Source organism: Schistocerca piceifrons, chromosome 1 (assembly GCF_021461385.2).
Source record: "Schistocerca piceifrons isolate TAMUIC-IGC-003096 chromosome 1, iqSchPice1.1, whole genome shotgun sequence".
NCBI classification, from domain to species: Eukaryota; Metazoa; Arthropoda; class Insecta; order Orthoptera; family Acrididae; genus Schistocerca; species Schistocerca piceifrons.
This window is the reverse complement of record NC_060138.1, coordinates 288,660,705-288,680,550: the sequence shown is the minus strand read 5'-3', so window position 1 is coordinate 288,680,550 and position 19,846 is coordinate 288,660,705. Positions and strand designations below refer to the sequence as shown.

Here is a 19,846-nt window from a genome sequence, read left to right as displayed (position 1 = left end):
TACTCTATCTTGTGCAAGCTTCTTCATCTCCAAGTAACTACTGCACCCTATGTCCTTCTGAATCTGCTTAGTGTATTCATCTCTTGCTCTCCCTCTACGACTTTTACCCTCCACGCTGCCCTCCAGTACTAAAGTGGTGATCCCTTGATACCTCAGAACATGTCCTACCAACCGATCCCTTCTTCTAGTCAAGTTGTGTCATAAATTCATCTGCTCCCCAATTCTATTCAGTACCTCCTCATTAGTTATGTAATCTATCCATCTAATCTTCAGCATTCTTCTGTAGTACCACATTTCGAAAGCGCACCCTACAGAACTGCGAGGCGCTTGGTTGTGTTGAAGGAGGGAGTCCGCCAAGAATACCGACGATGTGTATGAGAGATGTGAAATACACTCCTGGAAATTGAAATAAGAACACCGTGAATTCATTGTCCCAGGAAGGGGAAACTTTATTGACACATTCCTGGGGTCAGATACATCACATGATCACACTGACAGAACCACAGGCACATAGACACAGGCAACAGAGCATGCACAATGTCGGCACTAGTACAGTGTATATCCACCTTTCGCAGCAATGCAGGCTGCTATTCTCCCATGGAGACGATCGTAGAGATGCTGGATGTAGTCCTGTGGAACGGCTTGCCATGCCATTTCCACCTGGCGCCTCAGTTGGACCAGCGTTCGTGCTGGACGTGCAGACTGCGTGAGACGATGCTTCATCCAGTCCCAAACATGCTCAATGGGGGACAGATCCGGAGATCTTGCTGGCCAGGGTAGTTGACTTACGCCTTCTAGAGCACGTTGGGTGGCACGGGATACATGCGGACGTGCATTGTCCTGTTGGAACAGCAAGTTCCCTTGCCGGTCTAGGAATGGTAGAACGATGGGTTCGATGACGGTTTGGATGTACCGTGCACTATTCAGTGTCCCCTCGACGATCACCAGTGGTGTACGGCCAGTGTAGGAGATCGCTCCCCACACCATGATGCCGGGTGTTGGCCCTGTGTGTCTCGGTCGTATGCAGTCCTGATTGTGGCGCTCACCTGCACGGCGCCAAACACGCATACGACCATCATTGGCACCAAGGCAGAAGCGACTCTCATCGCTGAAGACGACACGTCTCCATTCGTCCCTCCATTCACGTCTGTCGCGACACCACTGGAGGCGGGCTGCACGATGTTGGGGCGTGAGCGGAAGACGGCCTAACGGTGTGCGGGACCGTAGCCCAGCTTCATGGAGACGGTTGCGAATGGTCCTCGCCGATACCCCAGGAGCAACAGTGTCCCTAATTTGCTGGGAAGTGGCGGTGCGGTCCCCTACAGCACTGCGTAGGATCCTACGGTCTTGGCGTGCATCCGTGCGTCGCTGCGGTCCGGTCCCAGGTCGACGGGCACGTGCACCTTCCGCCGACCACTGGCGACAACATCGATGTACTGTGGAGACCTCACGCCCCACGTGTTGAGCAATTCGGCGGTACGTCCACCCGGCCTCCCGCATGCCCACTATACGCCCTCGCTCAAAGTCCGTCAACTGCACATACGGTTCACGTCCACGCTGTCGCGGCATGCTACCAGTGTTAAAGACTGCGATGGAGCTCCGTATGCCACGGCAAACTGGCTGACACTGACGGCGGCGGTGCACAAATGCTGCGCAGCTAGCGCCATTCGACGGCCAACACCGCGGTTCCTGGTGTGTCCGCTGTGCCGTGCGTGTGATCATTGCTTGTACAGCCCTCTCGCAGTGTCCGGAGCAAGTATGGTGGGTCTGACACACCGGTGTCAATGTGTTCTTTTTTCCATTTCCAGGAGTGTATTTTGCGAGTATTTTTTAAAACGATTTGTATTGTATTGTATGTTAACCGGGGTCTAGAAAAGACGGAGAGGCTCCGTCCCCGCCGCAGCCGCAGTGGTCCACAACCCCACGACAACTACCGCAGTCCACTTCACTCCTCCGACGCCCCACACCGAACCACTCTTTCAGGGGTATTGTACGGTTCGGCCCCCGGTGGATAGTAGCTCAAATGCAGCGTATATCATCTGTTAATGTTAAATTAGTGAAATGAAATTGTGTTAGGCGTCGTTTTTACATATTGTATGGAGTTAAAATAATACGTTTAAAAATATGAGAACATACAATACATTACAAAATAAGTAGCACCCAGAAGACGCTTACACACCACCCCCAGGTATGAGTTGCTATTTCCTGTGACAGGTTGAACAGCTACTACAGTGCGTTGGTGGTTTTATGAAAGGAAGAGAGAAAATCAAAGTAGACAGGTTAAGAAATGAGAGGATCAGAGAATTAATGAAGGTGGAACCATTACAGGAGGAGATAGAGAAATCAAGGCTGAGATGGTATGGACATATTAAGAGAATGGAGGAGAAGAGGACACCCAGGAGGATACACGAGATGAAACTGGAAGGAAAGAGACCAAGAGGAATGCGCCCAGAAGAAAGGAGAAGATTGGACTAAGGTGAAGACAGAGAGATGGTGGCAAGAGGATGGAGAGGCCTCTGTTCCATACAGACCCGGCCAGAGGCTGGAAACTGTCCAAGATGATGATGATCACCAGGCCTGGTAGGATGTATAAGAGGCTGAAGAGCGTCAAATATTGAGTGATCACTGTGAAGGAGACGGATATACCACGTACTCATGTGAGACAGCGTTATCAGCACCCGCCAGAGTTTGGAAGGGGTCTCATTTTGGAGCACCATTTGTCCGTCTGGTCGAATCGCGCAGTGTCCAGATTTGTGGGACATTTGGATGTGACAGAGGCTTGTTATTGGGCTGCATGGGAACGTGGGGGCAGGCATACTCATCGTCATGGTTCCGATCGACCATGTCTGATATCACCACAATGCAGAAGTGCTGTATTGTGCAGAAAGCACATCTTAACCCCTTCTTCATATTTGCGCCTGCCATCCAAGAACAAATAATTAATGGACTCCCTGCAACATTCTATGTCACTGGTTCCCAACCCGGAAGTAATTACTCCCAGAGGGGCAGTTTAATATTTTATGAACATTAAAAAGAAAAGGCTTCGATTGTATTTCGGTGACAAAACTAAATTATTTTTAAAAGTTTTTACTTTTATTACTATGTCGTAAGATTGCAATACCGATTATATAACTGACAAATAATTACATTTTTTTAAAAAATACAAGCACCGATGCGTGACATATTGTTGCGGAGATTACAGCTTGTGAAACTAATGTATGAACATATCCTCCCTCACACGGTTCACCCCCTACATGTATATATCTTGTACTATGTATAAGGAGCTGTCAAATTAAAACGAGTCAGACGGTAAAAAAGTAAATGCACCTTTTATTGCTTCAAAAGTAAACGCTATTTATCACATCGTGAAACAAGACGGCCAGGGCCTTCATGGTAAAATGTTTGCAATTGTAAGAGCTTCCCAGTGAAACTTCTGCAGCGTACTCGAAACAACCTTAGCAACATGTGAGCGGGCTCACAGGCCAAGGTTGTTTAGACTAAGCTGCAGAAGGTTCGCTGGGAAGATTGCACACATCCTCCACACAGCACCGATCTGTCCCCATGCGATTTCCGTAATTTTGATGCCCTGATGTAAGGCATTCATTGGCGTCGATTTGCTCCGAAGACGAAGACTTCACGCCTACGAACAGTCGTGGTTCCGCAGTGTAACAAACAAAGGGCAGTCTTCTCTCTCCCTCACTGACTCTGTATATACCGGTCTCACTGTTAATGAATGGCTCGAAATTACTTTTTGTTGATATTTGCGTGATTCTCGGCTACTGACAAGCTGTTGCTTTTTATTATATTTATTCGATATTTCTATTTTTTATCCTATTAAATAAGTATGAAAATATTCGGTATGATTTTTATAAAAAATTACGTGCATTACAAAAACGCAGTCATACAAATATCTTTTAGATTTAACTCATACAAAATGGACTGAAATAATTATTAAAGTCAACACAAGTTATATTTTGTAACAATACATGAAACTCTGTTTTTCAAATGTACAAAATTGTCACAGAATCGATCAATGTTAACTTCTTTGAAAATCGTCCCTGAGATACGACCGTTCTTGATCTTAAGTTGTTACCATGTTGCGGTGGTCGTCTGTGTTAAGTCATGGTTATGGCTACACAGAGTTGAACTTCGTCTCTGTTTTGTGAAATAATGTCGCGCGTTAAAAAATTTGAATCCCATTTGACGAACTATGTGATGGAAACTTTGGCAAGTATTATGTTTTGATTCAAGAAAAATGACGAAATAAATGAGCAACAGATAAACAAAATTAGTGTTTGTCATTTCAAAATCACAACCCGGAACAAACAATTTGAAATTTTTGATAAATTGCAGGTCCTGGACCCTGAAGCCATCAAACAATAAGATAAGTACAGAGTGTTGTTTTTATATGTCTCTCACTAAACTTTTTTCTTGCAAAAGTACGATAGTTCGTTAACATGCAAGATTAATAATTTTTGCTATTACTGTCAGTGAACTATTGTAGAAGATAGATTATACACTGAAGAGCCACAGAAACTGGTACACCTGCCCAATATTGTATCGGGGACCCGCAAGCAAGCAAAAGTGCCGCAACACGACGTGGCATGGGCTGTGATAACGCTGAAGTAGTAATGGAGGGAATTGACACCATGAATCCTGCAGGGCTGTCCATAAATCCGTAAGAATACGAGGGGATGGAGATCTCTTCTGAATAGATCGGTGCAAGGGTACCCAGTGATGATCACTAAATGTTCATGTGTGGGGAGTTTGGTGATCAGCGGAAGTGTTTAAACTCAGAAGAGTGTTCCTTGAGCCACTCGGTAGCAATTCTGGGCTTGTTCGGTGTCGCATTGTCCTGCAGGAATTGCCAAAGTCCGTCGGAATGCACAATGCACATGAATGGATGCAGGTGATCAGACAGGATGCTTACGTACGTGTCGCCTGTCAGAGTCATATCTAGACGTGTCAAAGACTCCCATATCGCTCCAACTGCACAAGCCCCACGGCATTACAGAGCCTCCACCAGCTTGAACAGTCCCCTGCTGACGCGCAGGGTCCATGGATTGTCTCCATACCAGTACACGTCCATCCGCTCGATACAATTTGAAACGAGACTCTTCCGACCAGACAACATGTTTCCAGTCGTCAACAGTCCAATGTCGGCGTTGACGGGCCCAGGTGAGGTGTAAAGATTTTTGTCGTGAAGCCATCAAGAGTACTCCTGTGAGCTTTCGAATCCGAAAACTCATAACGATGATGTTTCGTTGAATGGTTCGCACGCTGACACTTGTTGGTAGCGCAGCATTGAAATCTGCAGCAATTTGCGGATGGGTTGCACTTCTGTCACGTTTAACGCTTCTCTTCAGTTGTCGTTGGTCCCGTTCTTACAGGATATTTTTCCGGGCGCAGCGACGTCAGAGATTTGATATTTTACCGGATTCCTGATGTTGACGGTGCACTCGTGAATGGTCGTACGGGAAAATCCCCACTTCATCGCTGCGTCGGGGATGTGTCTCATCGCTCGTGCGCCGACTACATCACCACGTTCAAACTCACTTAAATCTTGATAATCTGTCATTGTAGCAGTAGTAACCGACCTAACAACTCCGCCAGACACTTGTCATACAGAGGCGTTGCCGAACGTAGCGACGTATTCTGCCTCTGTACAAATCTTCGTATTTGAATACGCATGCGTATACCAGTTTCTTTGGCGCTTCAGTCTACAGGCAACCGCAAATATTTTCTCATGAAGGCAATGACACTACCGTCCCGCGATGGCGTAAGTTATGGCGATTCCTTTTAAATAATAATTTTAAAAAATCTACTTGCTTTTTCCATCCGTCTCGTTTTCATTTTATTGCCCTTTGTAACATGCATAAATGACAGGGAAATTGAGACATATACGAGGGCTTGTTGAAAAGTATTGCCTCCAAATTTTAGACCTGAAAACTCTTCAATTTTTTTAAAAAAAGACAAGTGTTGTCATTCTACACCTTTATTCTTCATTTACAATTAAATCAATGAAATGAAATTAATACCCTTAGCTGCATACAGACGTAGATATACGTCAACGGGGACAGATGAAAATGTGTGTCTCGACCAGGACTCGAACCCGGGATCTCCTGCTTACATGGCAGACGCTCCATCCATCTGCCCTACCGAGGGCACAGACCAGAGTGCGACTGCGGGGACTTATCTCTGGCACGCCCCCCGTGAGACCCACATTCCCAACTTATTGTCCCGCACTATATTCGTAGTGCCCCTGCCCATTACATTCGTTACTCGCGGCTTTACCGATTCCCGTAAGATTTTGGGCAATGTGTGTGCATCCGCACAGAAGATGGTCAAATGACTGTTGAGCCTTATATATATATATGAAGATGGTATCTGTTCTTTCGGACATGTCCGAAAGAACAGATAACATCTTCATATTTATTCTTCATGTCAACATATTTGAAGCCCTCTGCCGCTAGAGGGCTCTGAACTGTAGCATGTACCATGGCGGTGGCGATGTGTAATGTAACTATGTCAATGCTTCAGGAACAGCGTGCTGTAATCGAGTCTCGAATTCGAAGATTTCGTCCACACAAGGAGCTCTTTTCCTTGAGCATGACAATGTTACACCACACACTAGCACTGCGACGTCGGCAAGAATCCGATGCCTTGGGATCGCTGTCATTGATCATCCTCCATACAGTCGCGACTTTCCCCGTCCGATTTCAATCTGTTTTCAAAACGTAAAGAACATCTTCGAAGACTGCACCTTGATTGTGACGAAGCGGTGCAACCAGAGGCGAGATCGCTGCTCCGTCAACAATGTCAGACATTCTACAGTGATGCTATCAACAAATTGGTCTCTCATTGGGAGAAATGTGTCCGCCATTAGGGTGACTATGTTGAGAAATAATTATGTAGACATGAAGAATACGTAGAATGTTAATAACGTTTGCTTAATTTAAAAAACTCTGAGAGCTTTCAAATAAAAAATTCGGAGGCATTAGTTTTCAGCACGCCCTCGTAAATCATATATTAAATATCTCACGGAAACACCTCCCCAGAATTCTAGTTAGTTACCACAACTGGCAAGTAACAGCTTCATTATTTACTTCGTAACAGATAAACGAAGTAATTGACAGCTCAACACAACAGTAACTATGTAATGGCTACTACATCACTGTACCGCCCACGAAAATTATTATTATTATTATTATTATTATTATTATTATTATTATTGTTGCTGTCAGTGACAGTGGTCATACATAAAGCGTTGGCAGCCTGAAGTCTTCCCACTTCTCGCCAGTTCAGAAGTAAGGAGTCCAGCGGTCCAGTGGCTTACAAAGTATAGTACACACATTTTAACTTTGTTGACTTTTAATGGGGGTGCAGGGTATGGATGAAGCAAGTGAAGATAGCGAGTGGAGTGGTGCAGTAGCAAGTGTCTGCCCTCATTGTGTATTGTTAACTTTATTTTCTGAGAAGCATTTGTGAGAAGCTCTTGCGATGCTCTGAGAACTGCTTCAACTTTCTACTTTTTTTTTACAGATAAGAACCAATTGTTTCATTTGCTTATTAGGTCGTGGTATCATAAAACACCTACAAACAGTAAATGTCATTTATATTTCATTATTATCAAAGCAAAAGAGTTCAAGAAAATTCTTTTTCATTCTGAATTGTAGCTAGGCGCTGATGTGGACGATGTTACAGGGAGAGGGTACTAGCTAATATTTGCTTGCACTTATGGGTAATGGCCTCAAAAATGGCGGGATCCGATGTTCTGCAGGGTGAAAAGTATTTAAACCGACAAACTCTGGGAGGTTGTAGGGGACATCAAAACAGCCGGCCGAAGTGGCCGTGCGGTTAAAGGCGCTACAGTCTGGAACCGCAAGACCGCTACGGTCGCAGGTTCGAATCCTGCCTCGGGCATGGATGTTTGTGATGTCCTTAGGTTAGTTAGGTTTAACTAGTTCTAAGTTCTAGGGGACTAATGACCTCAGCAGTTGAGTCCCATAGTGCTCAGAGCCATTTTTTTTTTTTTTTTTTGACATCAAAACAAATATTTTCCCTAATGCCATTTTTTCCAATGAGGAGTATCTAAACCGGTAGAGGAAGATTTCTCTGGCGACAAATTAATTAAACCAACAAACACTTTTCCATTTTTTTATGGCCAAGAGACAACATATTACCACAAACCAATTTCAATTACAGTACATTTTCAAAAATGCCTCTATTGACACGTAAACAAAGGTTACACCGTTGGATCATGTTCTGTCTGACACGGGCAAAAACCCCAAGAGTATCCTGAATTGTTCCTGCTGCTGCTGCTACTATCCGGGCAACCAGATCCCCTTCTGATGCAACAGGAGTTGTGTGAACAAGGTTGCGCATCTCTCCCCAGACAAAAAAGTCCAGAGGGGACATATCTGGGCATCGAGCAAGCCATGGTACAGGACCATCTCTGCCAATCCACGTTTCTGGGAACCGTCGGTCCACGACGTCTGAAATGTGCCGGCGCCCCGTCATGTTGGAACCACATGCGTTGTCTTGTAGGGAGCGTAACGTCTTCCATCAATTCTGGCAATGCTCTGGCGAGAAAACTGTAACAGTGCCTGCCATTTAATGGTCTAGGTAGCAGATACGGCCCAATCAAACAGTCCCCAACAACACCGACCCACACATTAAAGAAGAACCGCACATGATGAGCGCTAGTAACTGTGGCATGTGGGTTATGCTCACTACAAACGTGCGAATTGTACATGTTGAAGACTCCATCACGCCCGAACGTTGCTTCATCGGTAAACAACACAGAGGGTGGCAATGTAGGATGCATTTCACACTGTTCCAGGTACCAATGCGAAAACTGTGCTGTGGATGGATAATCAATTGGTTCCAGGTTGTCGACACGCTGTAAGTGAAATGGACGTAACAATTGCTCTCGAAGGACTGTTCTTACATTCGTCTGATTCGTCCCCATGTTACGTGCAATTGCACGAGTGCTGATTGAAGGATCCCGCTCCACATGCTGCAAGACAGCTTCCTCAAGTTGCAGCGTTCTTACCGTGCGACGGCGTCCCTGTCCAGGTAATCTGCTAAGTGACCCAGTCTCACGCAGACGTTGGTGCACAGCAGCAAAGGTCGTATGATGCGGGATACGGAAACCCGCTGTGCAGCTCGTCAGTTGTGGTGCGCTACGTAGTACGCACCAACCATATCAGTGTAGTCACTCCAGGTGTATCGCTCCACTAGTAAACAGAGACAATGCACTACTACTGGTGGACAGCAGTTGCCTACAACTGAAGAGCGTAATACGCCCTCTAACAACTGAAGGTCGTAATACGGCCTCTAACAACTGAAGAGCGTAATACGGCCTCCACCGGTTTAAATAATCCTCATAGGACAAAATGACATCAGGGAAAAATATTTGTTTTGATGTCCCCTACAACCTCCCAGAGTTTGTCGGTTTAAATACTTTTCACCCTGTATACCATCCCGCAGCAACCGGACTAGGAAATTACCAGCCCAAGCGTAGACTGCCGTTAACACGTCAACATAACCGGCTGCGCCTGGAATGGAACCATGACCAGGCACCGTGGACTGCTGATGATTGGCGACCCGTTCTGTACATGGATGAATCGTGGTTCTGCACTACACTGGATGACAAACGTCGCTGAGTATAGCGGCGACCTGGGGAGAGGCATAGCAGTGTTGCTCTTGGCGTCAGTGTGTGAGGAGCCATCAGCTACGACTGCTGGTAGTAACTGAGGGGTCTCTGATGGCACAATGGTACTTCACTGATATCCCGTGTTTTCATGTGTTACCACCCACGTGATAGTATCATCGTGCCATTTTTCAACAGAACGATCCTCGTTCATACATAACACGTCTCTATGAACTGTCTGCATGATGTTGATGTACTTCCATAGCCAGCAAGATCCCCAGGTCCGTCTCCAATGGAACACACATGGGACCAGCTTGGATGGAAATTCCGTCCTGATGCTCCTATATCCTATGTCCTAATCTGGGATACCAAGGATCAGTGACAACAGTTGTGGACCAGCTTGCCTTAGAAAAGGATACAACGGTTTTATGACATCGTTTTCAACCTAATCTCACGCCAAAGGGGCTGAAATCTCGTACTGATAAGTGATCTCATAATGCAAAGTTCTTTAACATTTGACTTCATTTTGTAATCACTGAAATAACATAACTCCTCCCAACCTGTCAAGTTTAATTTCGTTTCCTACTTCTCTTCTGGTACTTAGCTGTATTGTCAGACAGTCTATTTCTGAGAAGTTACTGAGCGCTAGAAGTCCCCCTTCATCTTAAACATGCTCTGACAAAGCACGATTACTATGGACTGGACAAAAATACGGAAATACCAAAAACTCAAAAAATTACCATGCCTGATAAGGTATACGAAAACCCTTGGCATTTAAAACAGCTTCCAATCACCTCAAGCTGTATAAATACGGGTCCTGTATGATTCTCAGGGTATCTGAGAAAACAGTAGTAAGTTCAGGTAATGGCGATGGAGACGATAGAGATCCGGAATCCCTCTCTCCAAAGTTGACAACAGAGGCTCAATAATGTTGAGATCTGGTGACTGTGGTGGTCATGTGAGTTGCGACAATTCGTCCTCGTCGTCGCGAAGTCAGTCCTGGACGATGCGAGGTGCCTGAACAGGAGCCTGCCGTCTAGAGGAACACAGCATCACCATTGGGGAAGAAACAATGTGCCATGGGATAATCAGTCAAAATGCTCACATAATTCTTGACAGTAGTGCTAACTTGCACAGCAAACGTGTGGCACAATGAATACCAAGACATGGACGCCTAAATCATTACCCAACCCCCGCCGTGTTTCACACTTGGAACATTAACTCCGCCAGAAGTTGGAAACTGTGAAACAAGGCTCATCCGACAAAATACTTTCTTCCATTCGTTCATAGTCCAGATTTTACAATTTCGGCATCGCGGTTTCTTGTTATGAGGTTTTGCATCTCTGATGAGTGGTTTTGGAGTTCCAGATCGCCCTGCAAATCCCTGCTTGTGGACCTCCCTTCGTGTTGTTTTGGTGCTGACAGGGTTCGCTGGTGCGACATTCAGTTCTGTGTGAGTTTTTCAGCTGTCGTCCCTTTACTTTTTATCACAGTCCTCTTCAACGACCATCTGTCAAGATCACTCAGCACACACTTTCGTCTGCTTTGTGACTTAGCAGATTATGTTTTTCCGCTTTCCCTGTATGCGGTACAAATCTATGATACGGTGCCTCTTGAAACACCTAACACTATGATTACCTTGGTTACGGGAGTATCTACCATACAATCATAATCCATCTGCCCACGTTCGAGTGCACTTAGCTCCGACATAATGCACTCTCAACTACACAGAACATAGTTCTGATCTCGCTGCAACGTGTCCTCAGACACTAATTCGTCATCGTCCCAGTAACTAGGGATAGAAACTTGAAATTCGCAGAAGGTGTTGATCTTATACAGTAGGCGTCGTTTAAGACGGAATTTTTCGAAATTCCACCCCTAAGGTAGTGAAATAGGATATGAAAGAGTTTTTGAAAACATGTGACTATTAAGAAAATTTTGAAGCTAGACCAGCGAAAATCGGTGTTTGAAAATCTTAAACATGGCTGAGGATCAGCAACTGTATAAATCTGAAGAGGTTGAAAAAAAAAAAAAAAAAAAAAACAGCCAACCAGCTGCAAAACAAAGGTTTATTAGCCCCTGTCCTAGGTTTCGATATTTCTAAGAATATTTTCTTGAGAAAGAGTGGACCCCAAAAATATATATATAGCCCACTCCTTCTGAAGAAGATATTTTTTTTAGAAATATCGTAACCTAGGACAAAGCCTAATTAACATTTGTTTTGCAACTCGTTAGCTGATTTTTTAACCTCTTGATCAGTATTTGGTTTCTCAGCCAGAAATAAAGAAATACGTTGTCCAGTATTTTTTTGAATTTAGCCCTAAGGGGACCAGAGTAGTGGCTGGAAATTTTTGAACTTAAATCATTATTTAAGAACTACTAAAGTATTTTTAAAGCTAGACCTACGAAAATTGGCATTTGACTATTCGGTTAGAAATAAAAAAAATGTATCTCAGTGTTTTTGGAAATTCAGCCCCTAAGGGTTTTTTTTATGAAATATTTCATTATGAAAGCATTTTTAAAACTAGATCTATGAAAATTAGAATTTGGCTTCTTGGTTAGAAATAAAAAATACGTGTTTCACTGTTTTTGGAAATTTGGAATGAAATAGGAGATCAAAGTTTTTATGGGCATATTTCATTATGCAAGCAAGTACTTCAAGATCTGCAGAGCCAAACTCAAAACTGGAGTGACCGGTTGGCGCAACACTATTTGCGCCTTAATTTGAAGAAAACCGAGTACATGGCATCAGACAGACATGAAATGGGAACCATCACGATTAATGGTGAAGATCTGACTGGTGTAAGTTTAAGTACCCTGGTTCCAGGATCACTGTTGACGGCCGACTCACCGAAGAGGTCAACACCAGAACTCAGGCAGCCTGGAGGAAGTGGCGAACAACAACCGGAGTCACTTGCAACCGCAGCATGAACGATAATTTAAAATCAAAAATCTATCGCACTGTCAACCGACAAGTCGCCTTGCATGGTTTTGAGTGCTGGCCGATTACAGTTGAGACAGAAAGCTGCCTAAGTATAATGGAAACGAAGATGGCTCAAATGGGTCTGAACACTATAGGACTTCACTTCTTTGGTCATCAGTCCCTATAACTTAGAACTACTTAAACCTAACTAACCTAAAGGCATCACACACAACCATGCCCGAGGCAGGATTCGAACCTGCGACCGTAGCGGTCGCGCGGTTCCAGACTGTAGCGCCTAGAACCGCTCGGCCACTCCGGCCGGCGAAACGAATCTGCTAAGGTGTACAGCGGGCCTCACTAAGTCAGATCACATTTCCAGTGACAGCATTAGGAAACAGTCTGGTGCTACACCGATCCAAGACAAGATGCGTGAGAGTCGTCTTCGAAGGTGTGGGCTTGTTTTACGGGTTATAGACTTGAAGTTGTCGGCAGAAGACCCAAAGGACGACCTGAGCAACGTTGGGTTGATACGATTCATAAAGACCTTAAATGTGTGAATCTCCACCCAGGTGCAGCCCGTGATAGAGCGAAATGGAGACAACGAACCCACGTAGCGGACCCCGCTGGCACGTGGGACGAACGCTGAAGGAAAAGAAGAAGATTTCATTATGCAAGCGTTTTTTAGATAAATGTATGAAAATTTATATTTGTCTTCTCTGTTAGAAATAAAAAATACGCATTTCGCTGCTTTTGGATACTCGGCGCCTAAGGGAGTGTAATAGGTCGGTGAAATGTTTTATGAGAATATTTCAAAAAAATGTATGTGAAATCTTATGGGACTTAACTGCTAAGGTCATCAGTCCCTAAGCTTACACACTACTTAACCTAAATTATCCTAAGGAGAAACACACACACCCATGCCCGAGGGAGGACTCGAACCTCCGCCGGGACCAGCCGCACAGCCCCACGACTGCAGCGCCTTAGACCGCTCGGCTAGTCAGAATATTTCACTGTGAAAGCATTTTTAAAGTTATATCTATGAGAATTGGTATTTGGCTTCTCAAAAATGGTTCAAATGGCTCTGAGCACTATGGGACTTAACTTCTTGAGGTCATCAGTCCCCTAGAACTTAGAACTACTTAAACCTAACTAACCTAAGGACATCACACACATCCATGGCCGAGGCAGGATTCGAACCTGCGACTGTAGCGGACGCGCGGTTCCAGACTGTAGTGCCTAGAACCGCTCGGCCACCCCGGCCGGCTTGGCTTCTCAGTTAGAAATGAAAAAATATTCCGTTATATTAAAAACTTTTAAGGATAAATCGATGAAACCTGGTACTTCGCTTCTCGTTTAGACGTAAAGAAATATGTGTTAGAAGATGTCGTTTCTATGGAATTGCCACCACAAGGCCGGCCGGAGTAGCCAAGCGGTTCTAGGCGCTACAGTCTGGAACCGCGCGAGCGCTACGGTCGCAGGTTCGAACCCTGCCTCGGGCATGGATGTGCGTGATGTCCTTAGGTTAGTTAGGTTTAAGTAGTTCTAAGTTCTAGGGGACTGATGACCTCAGAAGTTAAATCCCATAGTGCTCAGAGCCATTTGAACCATTTTGAACCACCACAAGAACGGAAAAGGCGTGATTAACAAAAACCATGGACTCCAGCTGCCAAGATCGCTTTTAGATCAGAAGCACATCCCGCAAAGACCGTGCTTCTGTGATCTTATTTAGTGTGAAAAATTTAGAAAATGTTGCAATTTGTGAACAACATACAAATTCGGTTAAACAAAAAAAAAAAAAAAAAAGGTTGTGCAGACCGTACAGTGCACGAGAGCGAAGCAGTGGGCGCTAAGGTACTTTATTTATACATGCTTGACGGAATTCTGGTGTTGCTTACTTGTCGCTTGGGAAACGGGTGGAACCAAGATGGCGGGCAGCCGTACGTGGAGGGTATCCTGTTGACGCCGCGTCTCTCTTCCTGCGAGATGGCCGCCTGCTGCGGCTGCACGAGCCAGAGCTGCGACTCGTTCTCGCCGAGAGGGCCCATCGTCAGGTGGTAGCTGAGGTGCGGCGCGAACGCCAGCCGGTGCTTCACGACGGCCTCCTCGGGTCTGCTCAGCGCGCCGGTCAGCCACTCGGCCGCTTCCTCCTCGTGAATCAGCTCCCGGCCGGAGAGGTTGCGGTTCACGATCAGACAGCGGTAGTCTTTGTAAAGCTGCGGCACCTCCAGGTTCGGATCGGCCTCGCACGCCGTTTCTCCTGCGTAGTTCACGTCGAACCTCTTCCCGGTGTAGTCGACGGTGCGACACAGCGTTTTCGACCAGTTCCTGGTATCGTCGGTGAAGTTGTACCCGTCGAAGTCCAGCTCGGACTCGCACCTGTCAGAGTGCGCGAAGACTGCAGAGCTGCATCTGACATCCAGCGTAACCCCGTCGGGTGCCTCCACGTGGAATCTTCCGTCCGGGTACACCAGGACGCTAGTCTGCTGCGGCATGACCAACTTCAGCGGTAGATCTCGCCCGCTGGCCACCACTGTGGCGTAGTTCGGATGCTCCATGCAGAATCTGAGTCTCACGTACACGTAGCCCTCGTCGAGCAACGCGATGGCGCCCGTAGGTAACAGTTTCCTTCTAAGGAAACGGGTGTCCTTTCGGAGAGCGTACCACTCGTAATACTGGTCGAGCTCCTCTGACGACCATTCGCAGAAGACCTCGGTTTCGTTCTCCCGGATGGAAGTAGTGATGAGAGTGCCTCCCGGGAAGCTGACGACGCGGGTGCCGTCGGCCTTGGTGAGGATGTTGGTGTCGTCCCCGCGCCTCTGGAAGGTCTCGTGGATCTCCCAATCCGTGTAGGTGCGCAGCAGATGCCGGGGCAGAACCTCCGTCTCCTCTCCGTCCTCCATGCGCCACTGCCGGCCGTCGGCGGTCACAGCCGTGTAAGAGACGATGCGACCTGCAAATGGCTTCAGATCACTATTTCAAAAGAAAATAGTCTTGGTTGCAAAATCCATTCATATTATAAAAATGTATGTATGTATACAGGGTGGTCCATTGATAGTGACCGGCCCAAATATCTCACGAAATAAGCGTCAAAAGAAAAAACTACAAAGAACGAAACTCGTCTAGCTTGAAGGGGGAAACCAGATGGCGCTATGGTTGGCCCGCTAGATGGCGCTCCCATAAGTCAAACGGATATCAACCGCGTTTTTTTTAAATAGGAACCCCCATTTTTATTACATATTCGTGTAGTACGTAAAGAAATATGAATGTTTTAGTTGGACCACTGTTTTTAGTTGGACGGAGCGTAATTTGTGCTTGGGTAGCTCAGCTGGAAGAGAACTTGCCCACGAAAGGCAAAGGTCCCGGGTTCGAGTCTCGGTCCGGCACACAGTTTTAATCTGCAAGGAAGTTTCATATCAGCGTACACTCCGCTGCAGAGTGAAACACTCATTCTGGAAACATCCCCAAGTCTGTGGCTCAGTCACGTCTCCGCAATATCCTTTCTTTCAGGAGTGCTAGTTCTGCAAGTTTCGCAGGAGAGCTTCTGTACAGTTTGGAAGGCAGGAGACGAAATACTGGCAGAATTAAAGCTGTGAGGACGGGGTGTAAGTCGTGCTTGGGTAGCTCAGTTGGTAGAGCACTTGCCCGCGAAAGGCAAAGCTCTCGAGTTCGAGTCTCGGTCCGGCACACAGTTTTAATCTGCCAGGAAGTTTACACAGTTGATGACCTTGACATAATCTTAGATGAACATCTAAACTCGGAGGAACAAGCGCTTGCAGCACATAGAAAAGCTCTATGCTGCCTACATACAATCCAAAAATTTTGAAAAACATTTCCACCTTAAATTAAAAATCAGGTCGCCTGTAGTCCTGCCAAACCTTTAATACTGTGGCGTACTTCTATGTGATACAAACAGTTAAAACTCATGACGACTCGAGCTAGCTATGAATGCTTGCATAAGATACTTGTAGAACATGTGGTTGTTTGATCACATCAGTCCTTCCTACGCTCAGTTATGTTGGATGCGACAGCCAAGTGACTTGATTTTCAAAAGCTCTCTTTAGTTCATAAGTTTCTTAGTCACTCCTGTTCTCAGTACCTCTCCTCACGACCAGCGTCTTGGCTGCACTTTCTCCGCCTCGTCTATTTCCTCACACGAATGTGGAACAAACTACTCTGTAACGTGCTTCTTATGAAAAACTCTCTGCATTCAAGAGTAGTTTAAGGCTTTCTATGTTACCATGGGCATAACTTCCTTCTCGGCAAATCCCAGAAGTTCTCTTTCTGTCCAAAAGGGAACCAGTATCTCTGTCACAATGTGAATTACCTATGCTTTTCTCAACCATTTCTATTGTCCGCGCTGATAGCTTAATGGTCAGTGTGACGGACTGCCGTCCTAAGGGGCCCGGGTTAGCTTCCAGGCTGGGTCGGGGATTTTCTCCGCTCAGGGACTGGGTGTTGTGTTGTCTTCATCATCATTTCATCCCCATCCGGCGCGCAGGTCACCCAATGTGGCGTCGAATGTAATAATACCTGCACCAAGGCGGCCGGACCTGCCCTGTAAGGGGCCTCCCGGCCAATGACGCCAAACGCTTATTTCCAATCCATTTCTGTTACTGTTTTCTTCCTTCCGTCTCACATGCTAAGCTTATCGTACTATTTCTCATTCTTAGTCTAGTCAGTCAACTTCACATTGATTGCTTGAGTAACGTGCCCACACATTTCTGTTAAATCTCATTATTTACATTTGACAAGAAAGTAATGAGAAAATTGCTTAACACAGTGATAATAAGACTGAGATTTCTTGAATTCATATACTCATTACTATACATATCATTTTTGTTTTTGTGTTGACCAACTAGGGTCATAGGTTTCTTAGTCACTCCTGTTCTCAGTATCTCTCCTCACGACCAGTGTTCCTCTTCTTTCATTGTTTTTTCCTTTTTTCCAGTACTCCATGATTTCCTCTCCACTCTTTTGCCACATTATTCCCTATTTCTTATTTCTTCTGCATTTAAGTCGTTCTAAATTTAGTATTCTATTCCCAAAAACGTTTCTGTCTGTCATGTTCAATTATTTGATGTTGATTCTTTGTAGTTTTTTCCTTGTGCCTGCAATCCATGCCATTGTCGATCTCTACTTCCAGCAATATAAGCATATTTGTTTCTTTGGTCTGTTCTCGTTCATTAGGTGGAAGCGTCCAACAAATATGCATCTTCGCTTAGCCGTTCCTTCCAATATTTTCTCTATATTTTTGCAGATGTACACATTAGGCCTAATTCTCATTTTTAACCATCTGTAGTTTGTATTGCATCCATTACTTTTCTAATAATCCAACTTTCAAGTAACTCTATTCTGTCTAGCTTATTGTTCATCGTTAAGTATTCGATCCATATGAGCATTATGATCGTACCAGTGTCGTGTAGTGTTCTAGATTTGTTTTTCGAGATAAGTATTTCTTGTTATGACATTCTTTGTCAAACCATATACTCCTTCCATTTTGTTAATTCTTACATCCACTACAAATTTTTGCAGTGTATTTTGTTACATAGTTGTTCCAAGATATTTAAACTTACTTAGTCACACTGTTTTATGTATTTGTGTTTCTATGAATTTTGATGCAGTTTCATATATGGCCTGAATTTTTTTCTGTTATATTTTCTGTTTCTTGTATAAGATTTATTTGAATAACTACTTCTGACAGATTTTCTGAAAATATTGCTAAATTTCTGCAAAAACCAAGTAGTTTATATTATTCCCATTTGTTTTCCTTCCCAGATTCATTGGTTCAGTTTCATGATTTTTAGCTCCAAATTCCAGAGCCTTTCAAATTTTTAGAACAATCGATCAGTAAAAGTGATAAACCATTTCCTTGTCCAACATCAAAATTTTTTTCGAATGGCAGAGATACTTTTCCCATAAACTTAACTGTATATACCGTATTTGTTTCACGAATTATATTTGCTAATTTCACTTTAACACCAACTCCTCTAATCATTTGACCTATTGTTTGCGAGTCTATCGAATCAAATGCTTTCTTGAAACCAATAAATGATACTATTGCAGGTTTGCTGGCTGACATTCTGTGACGAACTATTGATTTAAGTTAAAAATCTGTTCTGTGCAGGGTTTCCCTTGTTTCTCTGCAATTTTTACAGCCTGGTCCAGGAGAATTTTTGGTAATATTTTGTACCCCACTGGCAGAAGTGACACTCCTCTGTAATTCTTGACATTTAGTTGGTTTTCATTTTTATGTAGAGAGCGGAGTAATGCAATTTTCCACTATTCTTGAATCTTTCCAGTTTTCCAAATATTGTGAAAAAGCAATTGTTGATCATTTATACCCTTTTTCACTACTTGCGTTGTTGTTTTTGAGTGATATGCTGGCTTCATGAATTTCTTGCTCTTTTAGTGGGAAATCTTCCTCCAGATTTTGCAGTATTGCTGGAAATTCTAATTTAACTGTAGGAACTGAATAGCGCAAGCCCATGTCAAAAATGTTGCTAGTATTTCACAATTTTCTTTGTTATTTAATAGCATTATGTCACTGTCATCTTTGAAACAAGTACTTGGTGCTTGATACCCTTGAAGTACAGGTTTTAAAATTTAGTACAAATTTATGTTATTATTTCTGGTAAAATTTTCTTTTTTCCATATGCTGAGAATTTTCAAAGGTTATTTTGATTTTCTAACTTATTTTTCATGTTTCTTCTTCTTCTCCATGTTCTTCTTCTTATTATTTTTACCAAACACTGACATATATTTTACAGATTCTGATCATATCTTTCCAAAGGTGTCTCGCTAGATGTAAGAATGGGTATAATCTTGTCAGGTGAATTAAATACGTGAATAAATACGAAAATAAATGATTGCAAAAACCGACACGGATTATTTGTAGAATAATGGAAAAACTGATACAAGTCAACTTTAGGGAAGATCAGTTTGGGTTCTGGAGTACTATATTAACATGCGACGCGACAATGATTCTTCGGTGTGTCTTAGAAGACAAACTGAAGAAATACAAACCTACGTTATTTTATAGCATTTATAATAGATTCAGAGAAAGCCTCTGACAGTACTAACTACAGTATACCGTTTGAAGTTCTGTAGATAGTAGGGTCAAAATATAGGAAGCGAATGGTTATCTATAACTTGAACAGACCCCATACTAGAGTTATAAGAGTGGGAGTACTCGAAAGGGAGGCAGTAGTTGAGAAGGGGGTGTGACAGGGTTGTAGCCTGTCCCTCAGGTTATCCAGTCTGTACACTGA

At 44.2% G+C, this 19,846-nt stretch overlaps 1 protein-coding gene across 1 annotated transcript in view; it reads right to left on the bottom strand.

Annotated features, from left to right (window-relative positions):
- LOC124712919 overlaps positions 1-19,065 on the bottom strand; it is a 60,830-nt gene extending 41,765 nt beyond the window's left edge. The window contains exons 1-2 of the mRNA XM_047242912.1: positions 18,920-19,065; positions 14,474-15,548 (exon numbers count right to left, since the gene is read on the bottom strand). Of these exons, the coding sequence (XP_047098868.1) occupies positions 14,474-15,548; positions 18,920-19,065 (1,221 nt within the window). The remainder of the gene's footprint in view (positions 1-14,473; positions 15,549-18,919) is intronic.
- Positions 19,066-19,846: the final 781 nt, after the last annotated feature.